Genomic DNA, 22258 nt, shown 5'->3' on the forward strand with positions numbered 1-22258 from the left:
AGAGAGAGCCACTGTTTATGTACTACTTGAACAAACATGTTCTGCCCTTTCCCCAGTCCCCGTATATGAACCCTTCTTGTGGGTGAGCACAAGACTGGGAAAGCCCTTTCCTTTGGGAGCCCCTTGACCTTGGCATCCATTCTTCTGCTTTTCTGGGGGGCTAGGGATAAGCTGCTGTGTTAATTTTAGGCTTCTGAAGAGCCAGGAGTAAGGTAAGGGCTTAAGAAGAGACTTACTGTTTTATTTCAGCTTTGGTAACAAGTTCTTGACTTGGAGGTAGCAGCACGTTCAGTTTATTTCTATATGCACCAGCAAACCAAAATGAAATGAGTTGAAGGATGCACATTGCTGAATTGCCCACTCTCTACCAACATATATAACTGCAGCTAATTGAAAAAAAGAACAAAGCTATTAATATTTTGCATTTTAAACTAAAGAACTTCAGTTTCATACTTCGTTGAAAGCTTTTGAAATCAGCACCAGTTTCATTGTATAAATCACTGCCACCTAGTCAGTCACCAGAGTCCTATGTCTTTTGTCAAACGTGCATAAAACAAGGGGATTGCGGATGCTGCGTGTTTACAATGATAACTGCAAGGTAAGAATGAACAGCCATTAGCAGATAAATTACTTAACAGTAGTCAATAAACAAATACACTTCACCTGTATAAAGCAGTATGTTAATTCACAAGTTAAGTTGTATTGATAGTTGAGGTGGCAATATACAATGAAAATATTAAAGTATCATCGCTTGAAAAATAGTCTTGCTTTGTCAGGGAGCTCTGCTCATACATGAGGGTAAATGAAACAGCACTGACCTTAGGAGCTGAACAGTCATGCATACACAGTGATCACTTTTCAGCTATTGCACAAGTAGTGACACTCTAACACATACACAGTGGGAGTCTTACAAAATGACATCAGGAAGGCTGCATGCACCATCGTTCAAGGCATTATGTGAACTCTACATACACAGGTTGCTGTATATTGTAAGTACATTGTGGATGTGTATAAATTCACATAAGATTAAAAGATTAATTTGTAAATAGAAAAAGATCATTTTCCACCAGCTTATGCTTTACTTTATTCAGAAGATTTCTTAGTGTGTACACTATTTTGGATAAAATGCATGACACCACTTCCGAGTAGAGGGTTCGTGAGTATAACCTTAAATGCTTTGGTAACTGGATATTCCCATGGAACAGGTTTTGTTAAACCAAATTGATTACTAAAACGTGAATGTGACTTTTATTCAGAAAAGAAGGATATAGAATATGGCTAATAATTTCACATATTTTCATATTAAAAAAACCCTTTTCAAGTGGATTGGGATTTCTAAGTACAAATAAAGCCACTGATAGCGTGGTGTACAACACTGAAAAAACCCTGATCAAAATGACTTCAGAATAATTGTGCATTCCCCAAAGTTATCAGGTTGGTAACTGAGGAAGGAAATGAAATACTAAATGAATAAGTTGGTGTAAGAGGGGTAAAGTCTCTCTGTACCACAAGTTTCATAATAAAATACTGCTGTATGTTTTAATTTTAGACATAAGCATTTTTATATCAGAGTCTGGTTTGTTTCTAAATGACTGAAAGTTTCAACTAAAAACGTGTTTACACAATATACACATTTCATTACTTACAAAGAGAAATAAGCTTACAATTTCATATTAAAAACCTGGGATACAGTAGGGTTAGTAGCACCATGAAAAATGTTTTTCAAAACTGCAGTCTTGTTATTTTAAACATACTCAGTGCATCGTGGTTCTCTTGGTTGATCAAAAAGGTGCCATTTTGGTACAGGGAGAGAAATGAAAAATTTCATCTTCTGATCCTTTGTGAACCTCAAGTGTTCTCTTCCGTTTCCAAGAGGTCAATTCTTTCATCTTAGTCCTGTTGTCAAATGTGTACCAAACAACCCTTAGTTTGGCACACCAGTGAGGTACACTTGAATTTGCATGGTTAAAACAGTTTGGATTTGTTTTTTTTATTTTCTTTCTGCACAGTAGCACCATTGTTGCAGCTGGAAGACAGTGCATCTTAGGAATTTTCAACTGTTTTATAAAACATTTTCCAAGACATTACGTCTTCTTCATGCAAACTTGACACCGACTAATACGCGTCCTCAAGTCTCCAGCTTTCAGTGTCTCTGACTGAGGTTTACTGGTTGACAGACACAAAGGTAAGGTTAGGTTAGCTTTTTTGTTGTTTACAGAACTGTCCCTTTAAAGTTCTACTTAATTCACAGTTTAATATAACATTGAAGTACACAAGTGGGGAATTAGTCTTGTATTTGAGAGTTTTCCTTAAGAGTGATCTTTCTGCGTGTCCTCAACACCAGGTGACACGCCCAGTTGTGGCCAGGGTCCGAGTACACACAAGGTACACTAATAATCAGCGACTTCAGCCTAGCATGTGATGTGGCACAAACACCAAACCGAGTGGAAGGTGAATTCTGAACATTTGAGACAGTATTTCTGGGGTCTTTGTTTGTAGCCCTGTACCACAAAGCTACATTTTTCAATTTGGTGACATGGGGAATATTTATGAAGTTTTTATCAGTCCACCAAGTACTGGCAATGTATTCTATGAAAGGAGATGATTTTTCAAAGAAAAAATGATTTTGCTAACCAGGTTGAAAGGAAAAGAGTTAAGGAGCTGGGAGACTCCAACTGAAATGCTGACTGCAGAGAAGCCACCAAAATGTCATCCTAGTTCTGCAAAGTACTGGAAAAAATGCTTGCCATGCAGGGTACGAAACCTCCTTCACACAAGACATTTAAGAACAGGTTATATGAACACCTGCCTTAAAAGGTTTAAGTAGAGTTGATCTTGCCCTTCATGCCTGTCCCTTGCATGTCTGTGAACTACCTTTTCAAATATTTGACTCTGTTGAAGGGCCGGGCAAGAAAAAAAAACCCAACAAACTTGAACTTTTAGGCTCCAAATACAGTAACTACAGTAGGACTGCTTTCAGAGAATGTGAATAAGAATCGTCACAAAAAGAATCTGACTCCTTGCAAAACAGAATGTGCCCTAGCAAGTTTTTACATAATATTAAAGGCTTACCAAGGAAACACTTGAAAAACTGGTTGCGAGGGGGAAAACAAACTAAATTATTTCCCTATACCCCTGTAAACAAATCTCTTTTGATCTTCGGAATAAATTCAGTTTCTAAAGCTTTCATTCTGGAATAAAGCAATATACAAGAAACAGGTTTTCTTACCTGAACATTTCTGACACCTCTACAGTTGCCAGCCAGAAACTATATGAATTGGCGTAGTAATTACAGGTGCCACGACCGTGGCATTCAATAAACGGAGCTGAGCGGAATTCTTCTAAACAGGATCCCGGTGATGCCAAGGCCTGTCCAGAGCCCTCTGCTCCAGCACTAGTGTGCTGGTGTAGGGGTGGAGGAAAGAAACACACAAACAAGAATCTTACAGTAGGTGCTAAAGATTAAATAGCACAGCATTCAACTACTGAAAGAGCCCCTGTTGACTCTTAGTTGAGATAATGCAACGTCAGACACCTCCAGAAGTATTAGTTACACGGGGCTCTGTGTACTGGAAAATCACTGTTAATGTTGGCTGCTACTGCAGTTAGTAGTTGAGGGTAAAGGCTTTTGAATGACAACCATTATAGTTTGTAACAAAGTCCTGAAGCAGCTAGTTGAGGACACAATTGGCTACTACCCGCTTCTGCCGTAGGAGGCAGTTCTTACCATCATGAAAGAGTAACCGATCCAAAGGGAGTCCCAGCCTTGAGGACACGAAGGAATCTGGATGGTCTGACTGTGCACAGCTATCACCATGGCAGGAGCTTCACACACAACACAGCTGGACACAGGGAAAGGAGCAGAGAAACATGATATTAACAGATAAAGGGAGTATGTTTTATTAAGAATTCTTACACAGAGAAAAGGAGGAAAACTGGCCTGTGAGAGGCTGTCCTATTAATCTAGACTTCTCACATATTTTGTAACTGCAAGAAGACAGTATTTTGGAGTGCAAAATCTGCCTGTATTTCCACTAACCAACATTGGGTAAAATACCGAAGCAGTTCCTGAGAGAGAAACCAGAAGTTCGAAGTCCCCAAGTGAATTTCATAATCTGAGCTACTGACTCTCATATGCTCTTTCCTGGACATGGCGATCTTGCGCTGCTGACTACATGACTTCCTCAGTCATGGAGAGTTCTTGCAGCCTTTCAGCCTCTCGTTATCACTGCTGCATGTGGACAGTGGGTAAGACAATGAATACTTTAAAACAAGCTATTTCCCTACTCTTTCTCAGAGCAAAACATGACAGATTCATCTCCTAATATCCAACCTGCACATTGGAAATACATGTGCTATTTATTGAGATATTAAAAAAAGAGACCTGATGGCCTGCTTTGTCTCACCGGCTAATGAATGGCTGGATGCTTTGCCCAGTCAGCGGCTCCATGCTCATCGGCATCGGCTCTGGAGTTGATAGCCAGTAGGAATAGTCATTCCTTGATGCAAAATTACAAACATTGTTGATGTTGCAGAACATGAAGGGCATGGTGCTGAAACGTCTAAGACAGCTCCCAGCAGTACCTACAGAGTAAGATACATAAAATGTGACAGCAAAGTTTTCACTTCATTGCTTTTTATAGCAATTCTTTGAGAACAGTAACTCTGTATTCCTCCTCTCCACCTGTGAGCGCACAGCATGTGCTATCAAATTGTCACATGTGGGAAAAACTTAACTTCTCGGGTCTGGTTTACATTCTTTCATCCTGAATTAAAATGTACAGCCTCTGGAGGGATCTTGGTATGCAATCCCCATCCTCACCTAAGAAATCTCTAAGACTCTCATATCTTCAAAGAACCAGAGCATTTGAAGAAGCAGCTACAACCTCTTTCCCCTCAAAGAGAAAGCATACAAAATATCTCACCCAAATCCTGGCCATGTGCTCTCTCATTTCCTTGCACGTACAGAAGAGAGAATCCATCATATATTCTTGATGTTCCTTGTGGACATAGTGGTGTGTCCCTGGTCTGGCTGTGCCGAGTTATAAGGAATCCGTGAGCAACAGAAGCTGTTCCAGGAGGACCGGGTGGGCCTTGTAAGCCATCAGGACCAGGAGGTCCCTGTATTCCTCGTGAACCTGTTCATGTGAGAGAAACACACCACACAGTGTTTATTAAGACCATTTCTTGCTCTTTTAGGACTAATGGAGCTCTGAAGGGTGGTGTGGCCTTGTGATTGAGGTGATTGCGAGTTGGGGGACGTGGTATCTGCTAACAATATCTTCCTCAAATTATTTTTTCCTGTAAGCTTGGTTAAATCACCGAGGCTGTCATAGCTGGTTATAATAGTGCAGCTTCCCTGGGGTGTAGGGGTGTCGTGAAGTTAAATATGTTAAGAGCTGTGAGGCACTAAGATAACAACTGCAGTGAACATGACAGCCACTGAAATGAGTCCAAATCAGCTTCCCAATCCCAAAACATATTAATCTGTGTATGCAGCTTAATAAGATAATGTTGAAACATCTTGCTCAAAATCACAAAATAAACGTCAGAGCCAGAAGCAGAAGCAAGTCTCGCTCTAGGGCATACTATGTAACACCTGAGCCAAAGCCCACCAAAATGGGCAGAAAAGCTCCAGTCAGTTTTGGATTAGGTTACAAAAGGTGGAAACAGGCTAGAACAACCTTGAATGAGAGCAAGAGTCATATGATTGAGAAAGGTGTCAGAAAAGGCACTCATTCTTGAACTGCAAAAACATCAGGAAATGTAACTACAAATATTTAGACTATGTTATTCCACAGTCATTATTATTTACATTTTGTCATTAAAGATTTCACAGAGCATAGAGCTTTTCAGATAATAAGGAAAAAAAGGCATTATGGATTTTTGTACTAACTGTTTATTTTCTCAAAAGTTGCAATATATAGCTACTTACTATGTATCATCTTTAGAAAACTGTCCCAGTGCCTAGTTGGACTTCTTTTCTCAAATAATAAATCAGTAATTCTAAGCAATAGCTGCATGGTAGCCTGATCTCGGTCTTGGGTGAAATTCTCTCCTTATGAAGTCTGTTTTTCCCCATTCATGATTTCCATGCAATATTAAAATTATTTGACTAATCTCTTTCTTCTGTTTCTTACTATCTTCACTATCTCCTGTGCATCATCTGTGCTGCAAAGGAGATGCCATTATGCTTGGGATCAAGCACTGTACAATATTATTCAGCAATGACTGGCAACGTGTCGGTTCCAAGAATATTCCAAACCAAAGTACATTCAGCTGCTTGTAATATTTTTGCATTAAGAAAATCCTAAAATTATTATTTTATTGTTACTCCCATGAGGTAAAAATCTCACTTCCCAGTATTAGCCCGCACTCATAAAGGGAGCATCTCTTTTTCCACTGTGTCCTCATAGAATAAACACCATACCTGGTTGGCCTGGAAGACCTCTCTCTCCTTTACGTCCTGCTGGACCATCAAAACCAGGTAGTCCATCTTGTCCTGGGTCACCAGGAAGACCAATTGGACCTAGAACCGACAAATGCATAAGTGAAATAAAAGCTTGTGAAATCTCACTGCAGAAATCTACAAATTGTCTGTGACTCATGTGTTGTTTCTTCATGATACCTGGCAATCCCTGTGGCCCTGGCAATCCAGGTGGCCCTTTCGACCCAGGCTGTCCTGGAGGACCCGGGGGACCAGGGTCACCTTTGACAACAATGCTTCGTCCGATGGTACCTGGCAAACCCGGTGGACCTGAGAGAAAGCAGCTTAGTATTAGATAAACCAAAGTGGGAAAGAACATTAAAAACAGTTCCTGTTTTTCTTTATTGCAAAGTCAGAAGCCAAGAGCTCTACCAATGCAAATAAGTGTATATATAAGGCAAAAAAGGGTGACCTCCCCCTGCAAAGGACAGTTCTTGCAGGGGTTGATCTAGGTAGACTGGGTACAGAATATAAAATATGGTAGATTACTTGTAAAATGATAACATAGAAATAAAATGATAATATATAAATAAAATTAAAATATGGTAGAGTACTTGTAGTGCTAAAAAGCATAGCCTAGAATTGTGTCTAAGCTGTTGCTCACTTAACTGCTTTCATTGCTGGCTGAGACCGACTCAGTCCTACATCTGTGTACCAAAGTCTACTGGGAGGGAGCAGAAGTGACAATGTTACCCAGGACTCCTACCTGGTGGGCCTGGCAGTCCTTGACTGCCTGTGAGGCCAGCGGGTCCTGCAGGTCCAGTGGGACCCTTCATACCTGAAACATCAAATTCGCACAGTTACACAGTGAAAGACCATGCTGTCTTACAAAATCTGCTGTGGGAATGGCCAAAATCAGGCTGCTTTTCTGCCTGAAGGGCTGTTACTGTGTCCGGAGGTTTTAATTTGAAATGCCAGTTAAATACCTGGGAATCCTGGAACGCCTGGAACCCCAGGGTCGCCCTTCATTCCATTCAGACCTGGACGACCAGGATCCCCCTGAACAGAACAGCTTCACGTTATTCACTCATCTCAGCGGTTTCAGAAAAACAGGTAGAAAAGGGGTCTGGGGGACAAATAAACACACTTTGGGTCTGTGAACTAGTGAACTAGTGCTTTGAAGGGCTGAGGCTGTGCATGCTGCTCGCTGCACTGGGTGCTGCAGAGAATGCTGCAACGTGAAGTGTGCATTGACAGCTCCAGTTTGCATGGGAATATAATGGGGACATCCTGCCCAGATACTGGGGGGGATAACTAAGGGAAAGACCCTCCTCCTAAGACAGGATATTAGCTACCATATTTTGGCTTATATTTTTATGATGATAAACTACATATTTCACTTAATATATTCAATTTTTATTGCATTTAAAAATAAACTAGGGGAAGACTCCATTTCTTGTCCTACCTGGCGTCCGGGTTGTCCTTGATCTCCCTTTTGACCAGGCAGGCCAGGGGGGCCAGGTGGACCCGGGTTCCCTTTTTCCCCTTTAAGTCCTCCATTGCCTGGTGGCCCTCGTGGACCTTCTGGGCCTGGTGGACCTTAACATCGCAGAACAAATATGCATATATCAGTACATATCTACCATTCTCCCCAGGTTTGTGCCTTCAGCATTAAAAAAAAAAAAAAAAAAAAAAAAAGATATTTTGGCTTGACTTCCCAGCTCTATTTCAGTGCTGAATTCAGGATAAACTAAAAGGAGAACAACTAGAGGGATTATTTGCACTACCCAAATCAGGAACCAAGGCTCCTTATCTAGCTGATAAAGAGAAGCAGGTCTTTCCAGAAGGCAGTGCAACTCACCTGCATTAGAAGCTTACCAGGGACCAGACCGGTGCCTTTAGTAGGAGCCAAGAAACCCAAAATTAGATGGTACAAATATCTCCTTTGCTGACCTGCCTTACATTCGCCATCTCTTAAGTGCTTAACTTAACAGACTGAATTCCTTTTGAAAGCCAGTCTCGACAATGTAAAATATTGCTGCTTTTTTGCTGTTAGACTTTTACATATCTTTTGAGGAGCCCTGTATATACTGTCCACTGACCGCTGGGCAGCAGGACGCCCATCATTCTGCCTTCCCTAAGTACTAATCTGAGTTGCAGAGACTGTCTTATGTTGAAAGACTCTCCCTCCAACTGATTTGTCTGTCTTTAGTAGAATTACACTGTGTAAACCCAATAGAGGAACTGGGCTGGTCTTTAGGTATTTTCCCTTTGCTCCAGCCACGTTAATCCAAAGCAAAGCAGTGGATTTAGGTACTGGTTCTCCAGATACTTAGGTATCTCGAAAACTGAGAGATGAGACCCCCCACCTTTCTGACACCATCTATATAGAAGGTACCTGATATTTGTCGCAAAACAAACTGTAAGCAACAGCAGCAACAGCTAATAATATTTTACAAATTAGATCTCATAACTGGATTAACAAAAGGATCTCTTTGCAGGACAGTGCTATGACATTCTCCTCTGTAGTACATCAAATCTAATGACATCAGTGTGCTGGATTTTCAATTCTTCTGCAACCTCAAATAATTTAACATCTCCTTTGACATCCTCATAATCTATATTCAGTGGATAAATTTGGTGAGCTGTATTTCTGCATGCAAATCAGAGTACAGAATTCCTTCCAAAATTTTTCTCTTTAAATCAACAGCAGTTTCGTACCAGATTTCACACATACCCTGTGGCAGTTTCAGCTACAGAAAACATCCCATCATGCAGGGATTTTTTTGTGTTCATTTTGCTCTTTTATACTCCTCTAGTACTGTACACATGCAAAATAATAATAGGTTACCATCTGAAGCATGCTAATCAAAGACATATGATCTGCAGGGTAACCATAGTCCTTAAAAAGATAACCACAGAATTACAGGAAAGCATGCGTTTCTCTTACATCAAGTGCAACGCAGTAAAATAAATTGACTGAGTTAAGAGTCTAACCTGGAGGACCTGGAAGGATCAGAGTTCACCAAAGCCCAATGATCGATGTTAGAAGGGTCAGACATCACACAGTACAAAACAAGATTACTAGTTAGAAATAGTACAGATGACAGCATATACACTACACAACAACCCATTTCACCAGCATATTTTGTATTTACAATATAATCCACATGCATGCATAAAACCATACATGAATACACAATGATATGTATTTTCAGATACAAGCTATTCTGGTGACTAGGCTCTACTAAGACTAATTTGACACTTTTATTTAACAGCAAACTTAAAGCTTTACTAAAGAATGTGTTATTGCTTTAACATTACAGCTGAGCCTGTGACTGGTTAGTCCTACTCACAATGGGGTTTGGACTGTGAAACCATTTCACTGACAGTATTTAACACCACCGGGCCTGGAGCTTGGCAAATATGCAAGTAAATTGTAAGTGACAACTTACTCTTGAGCAAAATTCTGCTTTGGGCAGAGGGGAAGTGCGATTAACAGAAGGACTTATCACCACTGATCAGGTATGAGCCTCAACTATCTGTGAACTCTAGGACTGAAAAGTAGGCTTATACCCTCTTCAAAATGATAAGCAGGATTGACATGGATCAAAAGGGCTGCACATGCTATAAGCAAAAATACAGCAGAACGTACACATGTAGAATTGTTGTCTTTAATACTGTCATTATTTTTTCTTGGTAAAAATACCCCAAGATGCTAATTTACCTGTTATGGAGAATGGCACATTGTAACACACCCTTAGAAAAATCATTTAAGTGTCCTCTTTCAAAAGGTAAGCTGGTTGTCCCTCCCATGCTCCTGAATTAATACATATTTTAGCTCCTGTGCCACTTGCATCTTTCATGTCAGTGAGATGACTTAAATATCAATATATCACCATGCAATTTGCAGATAAAAGCTATGATAAGTACACATCAGGTTTACCTCAATGCACTATTTCTTACATATTTGGTAAATTATTTTAAATACTAACTGTAATACAGTTAAAAATAACGACACAAACATTTCATTGTTAAGTACTTATAAACTATATTTCACTGTTAGCTAGGTTTTGCTATGATTTATAAATCATTCCTATACACGTTGATTTTTGAATTCTGGCTGGGCACAGTCACAAGATGGAACAAAACATGAAGCCATTGATTGGTAAGTTCCTCTCAGCATACCCATCATGGCAGCCCTCTCTGGAAGTGTGGTTACTGCCTGTGTGACCACAGCTTAATTAAAACGTAAAGCCACATTCATTTTTTTGCATGACTGCATAAAGCTAGGATTCAGACATCAGGGGCTACAACATTTGCTACCTCACAGTGCTTAGGACAGCACACTAAATCTAAAATGTATTCCTTTATCAAATTTTGATGACAGTTCTTTGCTTCCTGAAGCCATCAGAGCAAAACCTAAAACCATCATTATTATTGAGATATACCGAGTCATTTTCAATCTAGACACAGATGTTAAAAATCTTCCCAAGAGCTGGCTTGTACTACGTGCTGACATGCTAAAATTCCTATAAACTTGTGAAAATGACCATGTTCTTACCAATCCTGTTCCACTGCCCTAGCGTTATGGAGGGGAGGGTTGTATGCTTCATTTTCATAAAAGACACGTTAAAGGAAGAGCTTTCCTCATTTCCTCTAAACATGCTGGTGAAGCAGAACAATGGAAATAAGGATTTCTCTGCACTGGAAATTTACAGTGCTCTGAGTTGGGAATGTAAAGCATCACTGTTACTGTGTATAAATTTTCCTGTGGACACTGTTGGTATAAAAGCAGCATCTAATTTATTTAAGTTACTTGAGAGTGTCCAAAATCAACAGTAGCAGGTGTTACAAAAATGAATACATTTGCTCAAGCTGCAAAACACAATTATACAGCAGAGACATGGGAGGACAGTGCAATATGCTTTTTTAAAAAAAGATGAAAAACAGTATATATTTTTTTTCAACTGCACTGAGAATAAATATGCTAAAATAAGATCCACAGCTGGGGACACTTTATAAAAGCCTTGCAAATCTGGACCCACGTGATCTTCCACCACGGGGAGAGCAAGACTATGGTCTTCCAATGTCAGTCCTACAGCAACATGGAGGAAGAGTCTGAAAGCCAACTCTGAGCTTTTCTCTACCACAAATTGAAAGGTATGTCTGAAAAATGACTCAGCGTATCTACATTTAGACACTACAAAAGTATATACATTCATTTTCATGCAAAGTTATTATTTTGGAGTTAAGGGGCTAACCTGAGGGACCTGGGAGTGGGGGGTCAGAGTTCACCAAGGTCATCATTAGGACAGGGGGAAAAACATCAAAATTGTTAGAAATATCAACAAGCTAACATATTCAACTAAACCTTTCTTTTTAGATTTAGCTCAATATTCCTTTACATACAGTATACAAACCACCAAACTATTATTATTCATAGCAAGGAAAATAGACATGTGGAGCAACAGCAATGTTGAGTTGCCATGGAAATTGGCTTAATTTAATAATTGATTAATAAATCTGTCCCAACACCATCTATCAACATTTGTTTCAGGGGCAGCTCAACTGAAGACAGAGAGCTACACCATGTTTGACTTCACCACTTTTACTAATCTTAGAATACACTCAGAAGTCAACAACAAACACCATATGCATACAACTTCTGGTTTTATTTGCGTCCCTAGAAAGGGGGTAATTTGACAGCCACACAGCTGCTTTTATGACTAACTGCCTTATGTTGAAAAGTTACAAAATTAGTGTTCCAACAATAGACTGTATTATCATTTGAAACAAAAGGCTGGAGTGCTGATTGTACCAGAACTGCAATAATAGTTTGGTTTATCCACATTAGTTCACGCATAACTGAGCAAAACAAATGCTTCACTTTATACATAGCATGCAACAAAAATGGAAATCAGACAAACAGAGAAAGAGGCAGGGAGAGAGAACATGGCTGAGCAGAACCTCACTGGTTGTTTTCCCTCGCCAATGCCCATAAAACACACAAAATGAGTCCCACCTCCCCAGCTGATGAGAGTCAGTAAGCACCTGATTTGTACAGAGAAATGTAAACAGAATGAGAAGCTTCATAAAAACACCTGTGGTACAGCAGAGCAGAGAATCTCAGTTAGTAGGTTTTTTGATACATCAGGAGCTGCTTAGCTGGTTTACTTTTTTTTTTTTTTTTTTTTTTTTTGAGTTCGGAGGTATCCTCTGTATAAGAATTTTTAAAAATGAAAGCCTATACTCTTAGGGACCAGTCAGCTTCCTGTGCCAAAATTTTAATTGCTGTACCACTCTACATACAGAAAAATTATCTTTGGAAGATCCTGACATCTAGAATGTCTTAGGCCTTTATTTGGGCAGACTTAAATTACAAAGCCCAACTCCAGCATCCCACCATCTCTTATCCCTTCACTCCTTCTCCCACTTGCCCCAGCTGCAGCTCTAACCACAGTGAGCAGAGCTCGGATTATTTGTCCCATCCTCCTGCCTGCCACTGAGCAACCAGGCAGAAGAGGACAAGGCCATACAGAAAGTGGAAAGCGAATTCGGACTACCAACTTGCTGCAGGGATGCTCCACTAACTGGTTAGAGCCCCTGAGGCACAGCAGAGAGTAAGCTTTCAGGAGAAAAGGGGAAGGCATGCACTCCTTCCACTATCCAAACAGGCAACCAGGAAGGAATTGTGACTGGCTGTGAATTATTAACCCACTGGGTTGTTCCACACCGGTCATGTAAAAGGCAGGTTTAGGATAAAACACAATTCAAGTATTTTTACTAGGACTAAAAGAAAACCTCGTTATACTAGCAAACAGCACCCCAGTTTTAAGGTGTTATAAATTGAAATATTTTTTATGACAACTCATTTTTTAAATGCACAGTTAGGATAGATGAGTTCATAGACTACTCTGTGCAAAAGAAAAGCTCCTACTGCCATTGAGAATAATCAAATATTACTCAACTCCAGTTCTAGTGAAAATATTTTGATAAAATTCCATTCTAAAAATATTTTTTCAGTGGGATTGCCTCCTCCTGTATCAGAAGCAAGAATGAGGAAAAAGCTGATCTTAAAATCTTTCCAAGTGTGTACTGCAAAAATAAACTCTCTCTTGATACCCAAAAATGAACAATATGCATGTAGCAGCTATTTTACAAATGTACTGATTCAAAACTAACTTTCCCCAAACAAATCTTTGAATAACAGAAAAATCTGAGGTCAGAGTTTGAAGGCAATAAGTAAAAAGATTACTTCTCCATTAATATGCAAAGAAAAAAACCTGTAATCAACCAGTAGCTTGGTTTGAAAGTAGCTTCTTTTAAGGAGAATATCAAGCATGTAAAGTGAGAGGAGCCTTATTGGTGTCAAAGTACTTCTGGACTCAAGATACAGCAATAAGCTTGAGCCAGAGCTGTGACAGGTTCATTAAAGTTACATTTTTCAAGAGCAGTATCTAAATGTAAATAAACATTCTACGATAGAAAATAAAAATCAAATTCTACTACATGCCAGGGAGTTGCTCAGCAATGTTAACTCAGTGGTTTTTTCATTCCCAGAATTAGTTGGTGCAGGAACAAGATGCAAACATGGAATGGAAAGATGAACACGGCATGATGGTGCACTGAGTCCATGGGAGCCATGTGACACAATGGAGCAATGACTTATGTTACATGACACGAAGATGAAGAGGCAGCTATCCAATTTGATCATGCTGTGATACTAGCGTGAATTTGATTTTCATGATTCTTAAAGTGATGGGGTTTGTTACTTTTGGTTTTTTGTGCGCGATGATATTTGCTGATCACGTGAGAATACTGCAAAGGTATCAGATGTTCAAAAGTCGGTATCGTGCTCGTGAGATGATTACTGTGACAGCATGCGGAGAATCTCCCGTTTATTAAACGCATTGGATTTTTGCTGCTAGGTATCAGAAACTAATAGAAACTGAGGCTGTTTTATTTTTAGATACTGTCACTTTTGGCAACAAAATCCTCTGGTTGCCCACAAACATTAAAGCCTACGCCATGAGGCCTGAACTTATCCATCCAAATAAACTGAGAAAGTTTAAAGGCTGATAACCTACCAGCAAAATATGAAAATACTGGCAGATGTTGAGAGGTATGGATCATGCTCTTACCTGGCCTTCCTGGAACACCTGGGGGGCCAGGGCTACCTTTAGGACCTTCCAGAGGTGGCCCTGGTAATCCTGGTGGACCTGGTGGACCCTGTAGACCAGGGAATCCCTGGAAACCTGGTTCTCCCTTCAGACCTGGAAGCCCAGGGGGCCCCGGTGGGCCAGGTAACCCCAGTTCTCCTTTTTGCCCTGTAAAACCAAGCAGTCACATTTATGAATCCTGTCACAAACTGATATGCACAAAAGGTCCAATTGTCAATTTGCAGAGCCCTTTCTCTCTCTTGTAGAAGGTGCAGGTCTGGCTAGAACTCACCTCATTTGCACAAGCGAGACAGTATAAAATTGGTCTAACATTCAGAAAAGAGGGCTAATAATTCTTGCAGGAGAAAGTGTTAGAGCTTCTGACATGTTAGAAGGTCTTACTAAGTCTCACTTTACTACTCAGTGGTGCTGTAATTCATAAACATCCTCTGAGTTTGTAAGCCTACAAGCAATGCTTTCATGTGCTTTTACAGGCCTGTGAAGAAATCTGTCAATATTAAGGCTTCATCATTTTTTTAAGTCACTGCTGAAAGTTAAGACATATTTGCAAAATTTTCAAATAAGCTTGAGGAATTGGAGCTTTAGTGCTACTGGAAAATAATATAACTTAGGTTGTGAAGTTGCTTTTGAAGAAATAGAAAGCAACTATATTTTCAAAACAGCTTCATTTCTCATCTGCCATATGGATGCTTTTTTTACTGAGACAAATCAGCAAAGTTCCACACAACGTAGTAGACTATTACCTTGTGTGGATTTATTCTGTCTCCATAATTGTTAATTTACAAAATTCAGTAGTCAGTAATGAGTGTCTTGGTTACCTTGGTTAATTGAAAACTGCCTGCTGAGCAAAAAAACCCCACCCCATATTATTTTAGTTGTTGCTATGGCATTCATTTATTGCAGAACATACAACATGCCCTTCTTTTGGTGTATAGATATATTTTACATTCAACCTTTTTAACAAAGAACAACAGAGAAACTTTACCTGACAATCCTGGGAGTCCTGGAGGTCCTGGGCGCCCAAAACCTGGTAGACCTGAAAAGAAGTTAATAATGAACATTTAGCTTTCAGGTCTCCAGGGACAGAAATATAAGGCTGAGAATGATGAAATTGCAGTTCATCTAAATCTTTGATTCCTTGAGATTACCAGGATTCTCATTCACTCAGTCTACACCAAAGCTAAATGTTTTGCTACAAAACGTTATCTGTAACTTCAGTATTTCCATCCATTCACAAGATGCTCTTTCAGATTTTGGGAGTTAATACATTTGCATTTTTGGTTGGGATTCTATCTTTAAGGTAAACATTACACTGTTTACCCATTCTGTAACTGAGTTGAAGCAATACAGCTACCATGGAATACAGGAATAGGCTGGTGTTGAAGTTAGGTAATAAAAATATAAGAGTTAATCAAATTCTTGTCCTGTGCTTCACTAGCAGCTTGACAGCACCCTTTGTGAACCATACAGCAGCTCGGAACCACAGAAGCAGCTTAGAAGGTATATGGGCAGTTATAGGAAAAACAGAATAGAGAAAGCAGGACATCACAACACAGAGTAAAGAGTGGAAAACAAACAGGAAGGATACCTAACCTGGCTCGCCCTTCTGACCAGCTGGCCCAGGGATACCATCTCGACCAGGCTGTCCCTTCTCCCCTGCAGGACCAGGAGGACCAGGACGACCAATGTCACCTAAAAGGGGGATAGAACACGTTAGCACAGCAATGCCTAACCTGCAATAAAAAAAACCCAAACTCCTCCACCATCTGAATCTGAAAGTGTGACAAAGTAATAACAAACTCACAAGGGTGTAATCTTAAAAATAAAACCTTTCTTTCTCTCCTCCTTGACAATTTAGAAAAGGCTTTTAGGCCTGTGACCTTTTAAGCAGTTAGTGCTTGCTGAAAATAATATAATGCTTCTCTTTAGGATAAATTAGAATTTTGTTCCTATAAAAAGGGGTTACACCACTGGAGTACTTGACTGTTTCAGTATTTACCAGCTTTATTTATGTTACCTTCTTGTTTTAATAGCTAATGATATGACTATGACAACAGATATAAGTCATCAAGATAAAGTTAAAACTTCTTTATTTTCTGTTTAATTTTAGTGAACTAAGGGTGTGCAATGGTGTCTGAGCATCCACACACATTTAGACGCATTTTCATGAAGTTATCAAGATAAGATGATAGGAAGTGGCTTCATGTTTTTCACAGAAGCAGCTGGTCTTTGCTGCACTGTTCATGCTCACCTACTGGCCCGGGTGGTCCAGGCAGGCCAGGATTACCTGGAGGCCCCTCAATACCTTTTGGTCCTGGAATTCCTGGCGTTCCTGTAAAGTACGGGCATTTCAATCAAATTAAACACAAACCTGGCTTTTCAGCAAATGTTGAAATGCTATAATCTGAGACGGCCTGAGTAACAAATGAGCTAATTGTATCAAGATGCTATATTTATGCTCATTTTGCAGATTTAGAGCTGATCAAGGAGATGAATTATAAAGCAAAGAACGTACAGAGACAAAACATACTAGCACAGCTATGTTTTACTGCTACTTTTAAGACTGTCTTCTTAATTGTTGAGTGCCCATGGCCAAAGACACTGTGAGCCTGGCAGTCTGCTAGGAAATTACCATTTTAGAGACAGGTGTTTCTGCTTGACAACAAGTGAAAGCATTATGAACTGTGGCTGGCTAGTCCTTCCCAATCCTCCTTTCCTGAAAAAGGTTCTTAATAAAAATGGTCTCAGAATTTACACCACATTCTCACCCCTACAGCATGAACTGAGTGGGAGGTAGGAAAAACAACTGATCCATCACAGTATGTCTGTTCTGAACAGCATCTGAGCCTGATCAAGGTAGTGTCTCAATACATCGTTTTGACTGTTCGCAGTCTTTCAGGCATGACATGAAGCAGAGGTTAAAAACTGTCAGGTTCACGGCCAGGTTTTATTCTTTTCTAAGCTACCTGCTGCCATGACTACACTGTTATAAATTCCCTAGCTTCCTACACTAAAGCTCAAGCATGCTTGTAGAACAGCCTCTATTACTGCAAATGCAGCATAGGTAAAAAACTTGTTTCTTTAAATTGAGAATGAAAGAACTGACATATACCCATGAACCATTTCTACTAAGATTTTTTAGAGAAGAGTGCAAAACCTAATTTCATTATGTTTCAGAAAGAGAATTTTCTTTAGACCATATTTTAGACAATAAATGCTATTTTAAAAGCCTGGTTTTCCTGATGACACTTTTTTACTGATTCATGAAGGAAAAGTATGGAACCAAACACAGGTACTTCACGGGTCAGAGAAGGCGAGAGGCTGAGTACTGTGGGGAGTGGAGAGCACTAGCTAACACAACTGCGAGCTCCCCTCAGAGCAGGTGAATGATTTCAGAAGGCACTCTTAAGCGATGCATTCACACACTCACTCTTGCAGTGATAATTCCAACAGCACGAAGCTTAGAAGCAGCAGATTGCTAGAAACTTTGAAAGAAGCTGCAGCCCTCCACCAATTACCCACTGTGTTTAGATGTACATAGCAATATAAGAGAGCAAAAGGGAAAATAAAAAAACCCTGCTCAGAATTACCTGGGAATCCAGGAAGGCCTGGTTCTCCTTTTGCACCTGGACTGCCTGGAAATCCAGGCAAACCAGGATTTCCTGCTATTCCTTTACTGCCTGGAGCACCTGGGTATCCAGGCAAACCAATATCACCCTAGAAAACATTAAGCAGAAATAAGAACAGAGTCTTTGTAAGATGGGTAAGCCCTTCTTGTATGTTCCCAGTCTTACCATCACAAGAAGGTCACAGAAAATAAATTGGAAACAGCAATTGTAAAGATTTTAAGTTTACCCCTATAATTTTGCATAGAGTGTCACAGCTTTTCCTCAGAACGGGTCTACATTAGAGAAAAAAGTGTTCTCTCTTCTTTCAGAAGAAACAGATTTTTACCCAATGATAATACAGAAGAAAAAAAGACATCTGTGGAGCTTTAATCATGCAATGTCTTTGCTAAATTAATTGCTGCAATTGTAAGGTATCAGTGAAGGCTGATAGATATTCTGTAGGTCTTTTTGTAACTGTGTGTGTGACAGAAAGCATGATACAGGTAAACGTTAGTGCAAATGTTTTATACAGACTCAAAAGAAGCAGCAGTAATAATAATATATCAGGTCCTGAGTATTTTATTCTTAAATGCATATTTTTTTTTTAGAATTAACTACATAATTAGACAGGGGAACAATAATATTAATTGCATAAATCCCTGCCAACCACTGAATTGTCAGTGGGTGTCACAGTGCAGACCAGGCCACTAACTGAACCCAACCTAAAAGGTCTGGTAAACAATCTTCTTTTTTAACCAGATAAAAATCATATATAAATATTTTCACCTTTAAAATTAGAAATATTTGCTCCCACCTCAAAAGAATAAACCACAGTCAACCCTGCCTGTTTTTAATACATTTATATACCTATTTACAGTTATACATAACATATATTTAGTTAAAAAAAAATCAACTCAGAATCTAATTTCCTCATGGAATTTTCTATTGAAGAGTTTTTTAAGTATACCTTTGGTCCAGGGAGACCAGGAATACCGATGCTTGGAAGACCTGGGTCACCCTTCTCCCCTTTAAGTCCAGGAAATCCTGCAGGCCCAGGCTGCCCTGGACGTCCTACTATTCCTTGGCTGCCTTTAATCCCTGGGGGACCTGTCCAAAAGACAAAATACAAACTTTATAAATACAAATAAAACTTCCGCAGTTGGTTAGAGAAATCACTCAAACTACAGCAACTGAACTAGAAAGGACTAGCAAACTGACTGGCTGGCTTTGAATACCTAATGTATTTTTACTTTTAAAAAACAAACTAAAACAATTATCTAAAATACCTCACAGTATTTCTGCATGACATTTCTAAGTTTTCTTTTTTTATTCTTAATTTACACAAGTATCTCTTTGTAGTATCTAGGCACAATTTAATATTAGAATCCTCAGAAACTGGAATTTTTGTTTCAGCAATCTTTCTAAATAATGGAATTCACTTTCTCCTTCCCCTTTTGCTTTTGTCTGTCTGTCTTCTGATAGGTGGGTTTACACCTTTTTTTCTGAACTTTCAGAGAGTGGAATCTGAGAAACCAGAACAGCATGAAAGTTATGAAAGGTAGATCATTTTACTTCTATATCTGTTAGCACTTTAAAATAATATGTATTTTCAACATATTTGCTGTTTGTATTTTGTTTTAATGGGTATTTCCAATTTCTTATGTAATATTTCAATAAATACGTATGTAGGGCTTCATGTATTCCTCATCTGCATTTCCATTTATATATATTATTAGATACTGCACACAAGCATGTTCAGCTTTATACTATATAAAAGGAAAACATTGGTCAAAATGAAGCAAAATACAAGCACAGAAACTAACCTGGAAGGCCCATCTCTCCCATGGCACCTTTTAACCCTGGAGGTCCTGTTGGTCCTGGCTGCCCAGGAAGCCCTGTGTCTCCCTTGATGCCTAGGAAAGTTGTGGTTTTAGTTAATTAATGGCAATAATTAAAAGCTTGTCTTCTAATTATAAAGGCAATGGATTTGGAGTTGCTTTAGACCTCATACTGCTCCCACATGCTTTTTTCACACCCATTTCTAGTGAAATATTAAACATCTTCCATTTGTTTTGAGCCAAGATTTGATCTTCTTTGTTCTGAAGATTAGTGTAATGAAATGGATCAAATCTCAGGCCATGACTTAGTAACCATCTGAAACAATTTAGTACTAGCGTGACTTGGTCTCTCATGAGTTGATCTGCAGAACGAACACATTATCTCTTTATCATCTGCAATAGGTACTCAGTAGCTTCTGTTACGGAATTAAACATGGCCTACAATGCTCAGACTAGTTTGGTCAAAAAATTCCAAGCCCAACAAGATACTTAGAGCAAGACCTACATTAGACATAGTGAGAAAAGATTCAATATTTCAGATAAGTTGTTATAGCTGTAGGAAAAAGCAGTGCAAACCAGAATTCATTTCCTTGATCCTTGCAATCCTTAAAAGCAAAGATGTGAATGGCCTACGATGCTCAGACTAGTTTGGTCAAAAAAATTCCCAAGCCCAACATGATACTTAGAGCAAGACCTACATTAGACATAGTGAGAAAAGATTCAATATTTCAGATAAGTTGTTATAGCTGTAGGAAGAAGCAGTGCAAACCAGAATTCATTTCCTTGATCCTTGCAATCCTTAAAAGCAAAGATGTGACATCCAGACAGCCTTTGCAATACAGTCATTGGGCCTTTTGCAAAGTACGACTATAATGACTAACATTATAAAAAACAGACATATGAAAGAGGCAAGTCCTGTTTACAGATCCTGCAGTCATCTTGGTTGCCTAAGCAGCAAGCACTTTTGCAGTCACCCTACCCTAAAAGCTATCCTAATCTTCTGTGGGACCACCTAAAAACTGCTTTTGGGTCTGTCAGAAGGAAAGAGCTCAAAGCATGCTGTTTGGACAATGATTTTAAATATCCCAAAACTATCCTGCAGCTTTGCTTAGATATACCTGGATTAACATCCCAATCCCATGTGATAAAAACTCATGCAAATTTTTTACACATCAAAACTGTCCATCTGAGGCTTTGTTGACCTACCTGGCAATCCTGGCACACCTGGTGGGCCAGTAAGTCCTGGTGGGCCTGGGTCACCTGGGAGACCTTGATAACCTTTCTGTCCTGATAAACCAGGAATACCTCAAAGGAAATAAGACACATTTTAGTATTACTACTGCTACTGTATGTTTTCTTTTACCTTAAGAGGTCAGATGTAGCTATAGGTGAATAAAAATCCAAATAGGGATTTTTCTTCAGGAAACATAATTCCCCCTACTTTAGCAAAAAGAAGTATCACAGAACACAAAATATTGCTTCTGAAAAGTTTAAAATTACTCCAGAACAGGAACAATATAAGTAGAGGAAAAAGTAACTTTATGACTAACGCCAACATACTTCATTCAGAAGGGACTGTCTTTTCAGATGAGAACCTCTCTATATCCATCCAGTTTATTTATATACATGTTTAATTACATTGATACACCAGAAGCACTTTGGGACTGATATATTATAAAAAGTAATGCAGGTATTTTAGCAGATTTTTACAAATTCTACGTGGTTATCACCACATACAATAAGTTTGTGCTGCCCTGCAGGCATAGTTAAATCTGCCCTCTACAGCTCTTACTTAACAGAGGGGAAAAAAAGGTAGGTATCTTAGGATCCTACCTAGGCTTCACAGAAATTAATACAATAGATAAATTAGCACAATAACAGCTGGGCCAACATTAGAGAAAGGCCTTCTGGTTCTCTCTAGGGTAGAATATTTTTACTCTAATTTAGTCTTGAGAAGAGTCCAAAGGAGACATCAGAACCCTTGCAGGGGAGGAGAGAGAAGCAAGCGGGAGACAAAATAGACTTGAGTTAACCGAGAAAACCTTCCAGGCTGCCAGCTTTCCAAGTAGAAACACACAGAGAGATGACATTTATCTCAGGGGAGGGTAACCTTGCAGAGATACCCAAAGGGAGAATCCCAAGGTGATGCATGAGCAGATGACCTATGCAATTCCATCCTACAAGGAAAAGGCCCAACAGCCT

General features: G+C 39.4%; 1 protein-coding gene across 1 annotated transcript in view; it reads right to left on the reverse strand.

Moving 5' to 3' along the window:
* Window positions 1-1379: 1379 nt before the first annotated feature.
* Window positions 1380-22258, reverse strand: part of COL4A5 (collagen, type IV, alpha 5) — a 57939-nt gene continuing 37060 nt past the window's right edge. The window contains exons 33-52 of the mRNA XM_010088158.1: window positions 21263-21361; window positions 20042-20131; window positions 19186-19325; window positions 18201-18327; window positions 16862-16942; window positions 16204-16302; window positions 15596-15646; window positions 14572-14757; window positions 11692-11700; window positions 9425-9433; window positions 7893-8026; window positions 7414-7486; window positions 7194-7265; window positions 6629-6757; window positions 6431-6529; window positions 4926-5138; window positions 4407-4584; window positions 3728-3842; window positions 3230-3402; window positions 1380-2166 (exon numbers count right to left, since the gene is read on the reverse strand). Of these exons, the coding sequence (XP_010086460.1) occupies window positions 2085-2166; window positions 3230-3402; window positions 3728-3842; window positions 4407-4584; window positions 4926-5138; window positions 6431-6529; window positions 6629-6757; window positions 7194-7265; window positions 7414-7486; window positions 7893-8026; window positions 9425-9433; window positions 11692-11700; window positions 14572-14757; window positions 15596-15646; window positions 16204-16302; window positions 16862-16942; window positions 18201-18327; window positions 19186-19325; window positions 20042-20131; window positions 21263-21361 (2159 nt within the window). The 3' untranslated portion in view covers window positions 1380-2084. The remainder of the gene's footprint in view (window positions 2167-3229; window positions 3403-3727; window positions 3843-4406; window positions 4585-4925; window positions 5139-6430; window positions 6530-6628; window positions 6758-7193; window positions 7266-7413; window positions 7487-7892; window positions 8027-9424; window positions 9434-11691; window positions 11701-14571; window positions 14758-15595; window positions 15647-16203; window positions 16303-16861; window positions 16943-18200; window positions 18328-19185; window positions 19326-20041; window positions 20132-21262; window positions 21362-22258) is intronic.

Source organism: Pterocles gutturalis, unplaced genomic scaffold (assembly GCF_000699245.1).
Source record: "Pterocles gutturalis isolate BGI_N339 unplaced genomic scaffold, ASM69924v1 scaffold2282, whole genome shotgun sequence".
NCBI classification, from domain to species: domain Eukaryota; kingdom Metazoa; phylum Chordata; class Aves; order Pterocliformes; family Pteroclidae; genus Pterocles; species Pterocles gutturalis.